The sequence below is a fragment of the Mesitornis unicolor genome, unplaced genomic scaffold (assembly GCF_000695765.1).
Source record: "Mesitornis unicolor isolate BGI_N332 unplaced genomic scaffold, ASM69576v1 scaffold6457, whole genome shotgun sequence".
Lineage (NCBI taxonomy): Eukaryota > Metazoa > Chordata > Aves > Mesitornithiformes > Mesitornithidae > Mesitornis > Mesitornis unicolor.
The window spans coordinates 227,416-237,683 of NW_010198379.1; the positions used below are offsets into that span (position 1 = coordinate 227,416).

General features: G+C 44.6%; 1 protein-coding gene across 3 annotated transcripts in view; it reads right to left on the minus strand.

Annotated features, from left to right (window-relative positions):
• MITF (microphthalmia-associated transcription factor) overlaps nt 1-10,268 on the minus strand; it is a 48,435-nt gene that overhangs the window by 33,432 nt on the left and 4,735 nt on the right. Inside the window, exon 1 of one of the 3 annotated variants that reach the window (XM_010189129.1) lies at nt 8,462-8,710. In XM_010189129.1, the coding sequence (XP_010187431.1) occupies nt 8,462-8,659 (198 nt within the window). In that variant the 5' untranslated portion in view covers nt 8,660-8,710. Of the gene's footprint in view, nt 1-8,461; nt 8,748-10,268 lie in introns of those variants that run through there. The other 2 variants (XM_010189126.1, XM_010189125.1) reach the window with 2 other exon arrangements.

A 10,268-nucleotide genomic window follows, 5' to 3' on the forward strand; every position in this document is an offset into this window, starting at 1 on the left:
CCAGCAGCAGGTTTATCTGGTACAGGCAGCAATTGGTTTTCACATATAAACAACTATTACAGCATTTAACTGGTTAATGGCTTTAAGGTACCTCTGGGACGTGAGTTGGTGAAAATAAAATACAATAACACAAGCAACACGAGGAGAAAAACGAGTCAAAATGGTTTTTAAACGCTCTTGGAAACGGTAATGCCATCTGCTGAGAGATGCTGAAAGTGCAAGGCAATGAATGACAGACCTGAAGGAGCCCTCAGCGCTTCTGGGCATTCATGTGCCAGTGTAATTCCTGTAATATCGATGGTGAAATGCACACTGCTCGTGATCAGGTTCAAAAGAGACAAAAAATCTGATTGAACTGTGTAAGTTACCCAAGAATTTTCAAGGAACTTGCTGGAGCTTCGAGCACTGTCAGTCAGCAAGTGCAGGACACCAAGAGAGCCCTAACGAAATTTTGTTAAAAATGTAAGAATATGATGTGGGAAACTCAAACTATTAATTTGGCCTGGACATTCTAACTTTGTGAAAACACTGGTGTAAAATAGAGTTGTGTTTGCTGCGGGTTTTTTGGGGTTTTTAAAAGATACTTTATTTTCTGCTCCACATCACTAAAAGCTAGAAAAGACTTATCTGGAAGACAAGTGAGGAGGATGTTTATTTTCTTATTTGCACTACACCATCACATCCATCCTGCCCCAGACAACACTGATGGGTGAGAAGAGGACCAGAGAAGTCTGAAAAAGGACTCAGGATCTGGCAGCCCACAAGAAGCAGGTGGCCAGCACAGGCTGCTTTTCCTCTGGCCCGCAACAGTTGCAATCCAAGTCTGATATCAATTATTAAAGGAAGATTTGCAGTAATAGTAACCTAATTCTTCAGGCTAGATCTAATCAGGTCTGCTGGCCAGCAGCTGTGGATGTAAAATTCAAACTGGATGCTGCCATACAGAGAGATTCTCCCAAAAAGTGCAAAGGGAGCAGTGTATTGAGCCAGTTCTGGCCTCATCCTCTCATTTAATTTCTAAGTAATGCCATTCCTATCGATAAAGAAAATGATGCACAAGTATTTTCCTAGACAAATACAAACAAGACAAGCTCTGTCATCAATTCAGGGACAGTTTCCACTTCAAGCAGTCAATAGATGTTACCAACATGGATCACTGTAGTCAAAGGAGGGATGAAGCTGGCACATCGAAGGGATAAAGGGTTAAAGCAGTTACTCATGCCCTCAACTGGACACTACTACTATTGTAAGGTCTTGTTCAGCTGAATTCCATCAGGCCACGCTGTCCTAACACAACCTGACACCTTCAACATCTTGGGGGTTTCTTTTCCTCCTTTCTGCCTCTCAGTAGACACTGGAAACAACGACGCCCGAAAAGCCAAATGGTAATCCAACAAAGTAATATTTAATTATTACGCTGGGGACACCGATAATGGAACTAAATAATTTCTTTCATTTAAAAACCAAAACACAACACACTTGCCAGGTCCTCTGCAGACAACACAATACGGGTTTTTGTTTCAAGTTCATAACTTGGCTCTTAAAGCAGTTGATAATGAACCAGCAGGCATTATTTTAAATCAAGCAGTTTTATTAAATGAGCCAGAAAGGAAAGAGGCAGGGCTAATTACCAACATTCCTTGATGAATTACCTAGCGGTGTGTGGTAAATCTCCGGGCGTCTTTGTCTTGATCCCCAAATTTATCCCTTACTTATTTCTCAAGAGGTTAAAGGACATGGGGCTAATTAAGGAACCAACCCAATGACAGACTCATTCAAGGTAAGGCTGCTTTTTACTCTTTCAAGCTTTTGCATCTCTGCCTGGTACTTCTTAATCTAATTTTTTTTAGGAAAAAAAACCCCAACATTAGTGCTGAGGAGGGGGAGGAAAAGTGCTAATCTTGTCACGGTCAGGCAGGTTGAAATTGCCATGCAGTGCTGGGCAAAATGCTACATATTTGTAATTTAGCCAATAAGAAATTCCTTAAGCCTCTCTTGAATGGCAGGAATGTCTCCAGCTTGTCACTTTGAATTCATTCACTGCACAGGTTCAGCGTCTCGGGGAATAATGCTGCCAAACTAGCTGAAGAACTGAAATACTTGGGGAGTACACATAATACCCAAAGATTACTTTAAGCAGATCTAAGTTTTCACATTGAAAATTTCATGTCCATCCAAGGTGTGAGCAGAGGCCTCCCTACACCTCCACCCCAGCCTTGCTGTGGTTCTGGGCACTATTTTCTGTCAAATTAAGCCAACAAACACAACTGCAGTGACCAGCACTCGCCCTCTTCATGTCCTTGGCTCAACCAGGAAAGTGGAATAAGGAGATTTTTAAATTAACATTGACCAAAAATGGACTTAACAGAAGCTGTTGAGATCTGCTAGCCGGTGGGCCATGGAGCCTCATCAATGCTTTGGATACCCACAGCTACAGGCACCTACAAATCTTTGGGGAGATCAACTCATCTTCTGCAAGTCTGAGACAGCCCCCGACATGTGGTGAACCCCCGTTTTCCCAAGGTCTGGTAACTCAGCCATCGCTTAATATGGCTAGACCAGGACAAAAATGCTTTGAAGCCACAGCAGAACAACCTCAGCAAGCTCTCCTTAACTTGTGGATGTTATCGTGCCAGCAGGAAGACAGCAAATCCTCGAGACCACCAACCAGGGTCTATACCACCAAGAACCATCAGAGGTGGCAAGGAGGACCATAAGAGGCCATCAGAGCTCAGACCTCCAGATAGCTACAACGTTTTGTGCAAATACATCCTTATTTCCTCCGCATCAAAAAATGTCATTTCTAACTACCATGTAACCACTGTGAACCTGCAGGGCAGCAGCTCTGCACTAAGGAGCAGTTTCTCAGCAAACCTTCCCTGTGCACCCTGCTCACAGAATCATTTGCCCAGGAAATACCCTGCACCCCATCCCTGCAGCACAAAGCAGCAGCAGCACGGTTTGTCCCACAACTCTGGAGCTGTATTTTGTGCCACAGTGACCACAGCTGAAAGCTCAGATATCCTCACCTGCCACAGCATTTCTCCCAAGAGCTGAGCAACGCACGTATTTGCATCCATAGGAAAAGGACATTAGGGACGCAGGTTGAAAGCAGTGTTTTGCAGCAGCAGCCAAGCAGTCAGATATTGTACACACAAGTACGTTGCCCCCCTTGAATTCCAGGCATTTTTAATGTCTGATAACCTAGGTGTTAAGCAAGAGTTTACATTTTACCTCTTGCTAACCACAGACATCCAGCACCAGTGCTTGTTTGGGAACAGCTTTCCACCCACTAAGCAAGCAAAAGATTGAAGGCCTGAGAGATACCCTTACTTACGTGAAGGCTTAGGGGACAAGGCAGGCTTTGGTGGGTCTGCAGTTAAATGTAAGCTTTTCTTCATGAAGAATTTGCCATAGGCTTAAGTCACATACACCAGAACAGAGCATGAGTAACCTTAGCTCAAATGTTCTCTCTGTAGTTCACCAAGCCTTGGTCTGGCAAATCACTTGTCTAAGTGCTCAACTGCAAATACACACCACACTTACTTACCATACCTATCTACCATTGTCAGGCTAGATTAAATTAACTTCTCATCAGATAAGTATGTCTACACACACACACATTTGCTGTAACAGACGCTACCACACGTTTATCTTGACACCCCATTGTCCCTGCTCTTCAGGACCCTGAGATAAGTCACCTCCTACAACGAAGTTTTAGGGTAATGATTACACCAGGAACACCATTGCCAACCGCACAGCCGTCCCTCCTAGGACTGCGCTACCAGCACCATCACTCTGTACTAAACACACTGCAAAGGGACTAGGGGAGGTATTTTCTTCATATATGTCCATAGTCATTAACATCACTCAGGAGGCATGCTTGGCATTTCAAAAATGAAGAAATACAGGGTGTCTGACGCAGAGAGCTTAACGTGGTGGCGCGTTTAAAACCTGAATGAACACCACCAAGCAGCACGGCTGCGGCGCTGAGCTCCTGGTGACACCCAAAATGTCCCTGTCAGGGGGAAGATGAGCACGAACCACAGCGATGGGACAGCACCGAGGAAGAGACACACGGACCCACTCTGGTATCAGGAGGGATGAGCCCACACCACTGTCATGAGAGGGACAAAAGCTCTTGGAATAATAATGCAAGAGCAGAAACCCAGTAAACAGCTTTGGTTCTAGGCCTTGAGAAGATGGTATTTCAGTTTGTTTAGGAGCCCAGGCGAAAGAAGAGAGACATAGCAGTAAAGAGCTGTATTTTTAGCACCAAAAAAGCAGTTAACATGTACCACAGACACCAACCTAGGATTATCCCTGCCATGCTGCCTGAGTGAGGTCCCTAGTGACAGAGAAATGTTTCAATATCCAGCATATTATAAACATTTTTGTATGGAAATACACTATTAACAACCTGTTAATAACAAATATTTAAAATGTTATTGTAGCCTACATTTCCATAGGTATGTTTTTACACACATGTCACATTTTGGGGTGAACTGCCCCATTAGCAAGAGCAGGAGCAATGTGGGAGCACAGAGAGGAGAGTCTTCAAGCTGCAGATCACCAAGCAGGACCTACCTTGTCCAGATCCCCTGGAGCAAGGGAACTGCTTGCTCTGTCTTCAGAAATGAGGATAAAGGTGATGTTAGCATCCCGAAAGGCACCTGTTATACCATCTGTCCATCAGAAGGCTTGCTTTTACCTCATTACACACAAAGCATTTGTGCAGCGTCCAGAAGGCACCTGCACCTCTGCAGGACCAGGCCAGCCCATGCAGCAGACACCCACTGTGTCCCACCTCAGCCCTCCAGGCTGTACTGAGCAGCAGCACCAGATGTGGCTGTTTCAGACAAGCATTTCCCATTGCAGCACCCATGCCAAATGGAAGTTAGGTTCTTCAACCCCCAGTGGCAGACAAGGAGGGAGGAAGAGACATGAAAAGTCCAGCAGGTTTCTTCCTGTGCCATTCATTTGGTGTGACAACGCTCAGGAGGAAGGGAAGGTGAACAAACCACATCCTTGTGAATGTCAGCATGCAGCAGCAGTGACAGAGACTGCACCATTTCACCACAACATGTCCAGTTTAGGCTTCCATCAACCCTTGTGCATCACATCCAAAACCTGACAGCACAAGTGCGGCGTCCACACCCCCACCGAGGAAGGCCAACAAATAACATGGGGGGTAGAGGGAGGAAGCGTTCACCCTCAATTTTCCACCTTCCTTCTGCTTAGTGAGACCTGCGGAGGAATTGACATCTGCTGCCCACCAGTGAGGTCTGCAACTCTGCAAGAACCAGAGATGTTTGCAGAGGAACCGATTTGTCATCCTTTGGGCCAATGCTGGCCCTGAGTCCTGAGGATGCTCCAGGGCATCTCCTGCCACGCAGGACATCAGCCTGCTCATGCCAGTAAAGGATGCTGTTTCAAATGCCTTAGGCCTACTCCTTAGGTCTACAGCCTAATTAGGCTGCACAAAGCATCATGAAATTTGAATTCCAACAGGTCATTTCCTACCTTGCCCAGCTACATTACTTGGCAGAGAAGTGATGCAATGAGAAGCTGTTACTCAAGAAAATGAAATCCCATTTATTCATACGGCCTCAAGCATGCCACGTTATGTCACTTGGAGATTCCTGTGCAATGTGACATGGATGTGTGTGTATTTCTCTTTCTTTCTGTGTTGTTTCTAAGTGAACATCTTGAAAACAAATATAAAATCCAATCTCATTCACACCTTTGGCTTCTTTTTAAACTACTCATTCCGATACGGGAGATAGGGCAAGTCTCAAAATGTAACTAAACACTCAAAACACTGACAAATTCCACCAGCTCGGAGTGAGATTTTTTGATGCTAAGTTCCAAAACAAACAAATAAAACCACTAACAAATACTACTTTATATGAAGTCATGTTCAAAAAGATCTCCTGTAAAGACAGATTAACATTTCTGAAAGTGTAAAAATCCCCTTTTCGTCTCTCTCATTTTTTAAGGTCACTAAATCCAAACCATCTGGATAATAAAGTTACCAACTTAGTTCCCTATTTAGCCAATTAAAACTTCTGTACTGCTCGTACGGAAAATTTGTCTGCAGCTAAAACCCATAAAAAGCAGCTGCAGGAAGTGCCATCACTCATATGGTGTGACCACGGGCACAGCACCAGGAACATCCTCAGTTATTGTCCATCTTTTGAGACAAATTATGTATTTTTTAAAAATAACCCAAATAAAACTAACCCACAAACAGAATTAGATGGACCTTCCACCAAAACTATGCTCTTGCTGAAGCAGAGGAACACTTCCAACAAGATCATCACTTCAACCTGGTATTTTGTACTGGGCTTTTTTGTTTGGAATTGGTCCCCTTTAACCAGCAAGGATAAAAGGGTGAATCTTGACCTGCTTTCACCCACCAAAACCACAAGCAGCACAGCTCTGCAAAGCAGTTTGGTCTCTTCTCTCATGGGCAGAGACCAAGAGGAGGTGTTCTTGCTCATTCTGACTGTTACTTACATTAAAGACGGGTGGTGAGAGGACAGACATGGCTCTGCTCCAGCAGGTACCATCACCTTCATCGCACAACTCTCTTCAACAGGCACTTGTTGCCAGTATTACTTTTAGTTTACAAGCCAGTTAGACACATGCAGTGATTTCTTTTGCTCTGCAGGGTCATGCACGCTGCCGTTGGGGCTGAAAACGAATGAGTACAGGGGAGGTGTCCTCCCTCTTTTTGGGACGCCCTCCTCCATCAGTAGGAAATGGGGCACAGCCACTTCTTCTGCAGTCCTGGAGGACAAGGATCCAGGTTCAAGTCCTTCACATGAGGATCCCAAGCGACACTGCAGCACGTTACAGATTTGCATACAAATCCTATGACAAATCCCAGTAACCCCATTTGCGATACCCAAGCAGCGTCTTCTGTAGTTTGCCCCTCAGAAATGAGAGGTCCCTCCTCTCCTCACTCAAACAAAGAGGCAAGTCTTAAATGAAGAATGCAGGCAACTGCCAATGCTTCTTCAAGACACTGCAGTCCTTCCTTAACGGTAAAATATCATCAGAATATAAACACTTTCCTACAGGTTTTCGAAGAGGTTGAAAAAAAGGCCTAGAATTCACGTCATAAGATATTAGGATGAAAAGATGACAAAATCTAACATGCTAAAGTAACTAAGAGAATTACAAACATGTAAATACATGTACATGTGAATGCTTATCAAGGAATTTTACACTGAAGACAGATGCCCACAATCGCAGTTTAAATCAGGGATCCATACTCACATGAAACTCATACACACATCCTCAGACTTTATCATATTGAATTTTTAACAGAAATATTTAAGATTCAAGATTCAACTGTTTCCTTTTTGCTCCTGGATTGCAGGCCATACTTGAGCACATCCCAATTAAGTATTGGTTTTGGCACTGTCGACACAACACCACAATGCAGATTCAATAAATAAAAATATCCTGTATTTCCTCCCTAAACCCGTCACATAAACTGCATTGAAATCCTGAGCTTGCAGCTCTATTTTAAAACCAAACCACTGAATACGTATCATCGATATATAACGGCCATGAGCAAACTGCAAGCGTATTGTAACCCAGCTCAATTCACTTATCTGGTAAGAATATGCTAACCCGTTGAGAGCAACTAGTAAACACCAGACTGAAATAAAGAGATTTAGCAATAATGCAAACAGATAACTCTTCAAAACTAACGAAAACTTTACTTTCATTAAATATATCAGCATATTTCTCCAAGACATTTTGCATCCTTTTACTCACATTTTGCTTTACTCCACTTGGACTTACCCTACGTGTGAAATCCTCTCCTTTCTTATAGCTGTGTCCGTTTTTACCCCAGGTAATTAGCAAGTTACATCCCCTTTGACAGAGGGACACTAACGAGCTCCTACAGCTTCCAGTAGGACAAGGAATCCACAGCTACTCATAGCAAACAAGTCATTTAAGCAAAAAAGGATTACAAAGACTCATTGCGAGAGGCTGAAAACTCACCCGTATTTCAGATTAAGACTCTCTGAGGAGCTCTTTGTAATGAGTTTTGACTCCATTTTACAGAAATATTTCATTGTTTTCTTTTAAAAACCAAAATACTGATTTGTGTATCGATTAATCATTTATTCTTTTTAAAAATAACCAAATACTGCAAAGACAGAGAAGCGCTTTCCAAAGGGAAGCGACGGAAACATGAGTTTTGTAACAAAACCTCCCTCCCGAGATCTCCAAGTTTTATGAAAACAGAAGTCAGGCAAACTTTTTAAAAAAGGTTTTTCCATTTTTTGCTACCAAAAGAAGCTGTAAACCAAGCCAGGGCACAGCTTAATTGCAAAATTTCATTGCCAAAAACCCCTATGACCACGTCCTTGTTAAATAAAGCACGTTTAGATGAGCGCAAGCTCCGAAACAGAAAGCAAGGGTAGGGAGACGGGCGTACCTTGAGGACCTCCATGGGCACCTGGGTGGCGGGGGGCAGGCTGGTGGGGACGCTGACGTTGATGGCCGGTGTCTGGCTGACGGGGACGCGCTGCTGCATGAACTGGGCTGCTTGCTGCTTCTGCTGCTGCTCCCGACGCTCCTGCTCCTGCATCTGCTCACGCATGAGCTGCTGTCGGAGCAGGATTCGGGAGGTCATGCTGGAGGAGCTTAAGGGAGGCTTGGAAGCGCCAGGATGCTCGGAATTGCTGTGGGAAGAGCAAAGAGAGACAGCTCAGCTTCCACAACCGGGATCGTGGCTCCGGCAGTCGGAGCGTGCAGAGTTACAGCGGGACACGGGGATGGGTGAGGATACGGCACACCGCACCGGACCGCACCGGGGGGCATTCGGAGCCAACCTTTCCAGGTACTCAGCGGCCACATTAGGGTGCCTTAACTTGACTGCGCTAACCACTTCCAAATGCCCATATCCGCCTGTAAAGAGCTATTTGCTGCTTCCATTTTTACAGCAACCATCCCCGAGAAAAACAAATGCTTTTACAGACAGCAGCAGGCACTCATAGACCTTTATTTTTAAAGGTAATCAAGGGCTGTATCGAGTCTAATGATCAGTATAGGTAATACTCCAGGTCTAATGACCTAGCTCAAAAATAGGTAAAATAAACCTACCTCTTCCATGCAAGCACAACATAAATGCAGTTACTGCAAAATACAACCTTAGAGTTGGATTTGCTGATGGTGACACGCTTCATAACTGGAAACCAGACCCAAAAAGCCCAACCCAACTCCCACTTCAGGCCTAACACCATCCTCCCAGTGCAGGGAGATACAAGATTATCACAGAATAAACAACAAAAATGGCTTTATTTCAGTCCCAGTTTATAAAGCATATCAGACCCGAGCCAGCACAGCGCACCGCTTCACCCACATTGCTATTTAAGCCACTGGCAAGCAGAGCTTCCTACCAGACAGCATGGGACAAGCCACAGGACACTGCCATAGACTACGGGGACATCTTCTGAAGCAACCCATCACTTTTTGAGCCCTCAGAAGTTAAATCTAAGGGACATCTTCTGAAGCAACCTATCACTTTTTGAGCCCTCAGAAGTTAAATCTACTTACAAGATATTTCTGTAGCATAAGGCAGAACAGTTAGGGTATGCAAATACCCAGCTGCTTCGAGGGAAGGGTGTGGGGAGTGGATAAGAATACATGACTCCATATAGCAAAGAGCTACAGCACATATATAATTTGGGATATTTGGGTTCTGGATCTGCTGCAGCTGATGCCCATGGAAGAAAAGGGCTCATCAGTCCGTGAGGATGCAGATGCTGAGGGGATGAAGGATTTCCTTGCAAAGGAGTCAGCATCCCCCTTCCAGGGCTCACTTGAGGCTGTGGGCACCCAGGGCTACTTGTGCCAGTGCTGCTGGAAGTCTGGGGCTTTGCTTTGTGTAGGACCAACATTGAAAACAGCACAGAGCAGAAATGAAAAAGGAAAACCCACACTCACACCCTCAGGAGATCAAACCCTGCTTCACCAGCACACTCATTTTGGGCAGGAAGGGAGGGAGGGAACCGACCATCTTGCTATTTAAGCCCTGTCAGGTTGAAACATTCACACAGACACTGATCCTTTTGATAAAACAAGAGAAAACCTTTGTGGTGAAACTAATGCAGCTGTGGAATAATCGCACTAATTAGCTGCTCAGGACAAGTCATTGACTGTGATACTGGTAGAAAACACCACCCGTGCAATTAAGGGCCAAGCATTCTCACATCTAAACCCAGCAGCACCTTCCCTGCCCA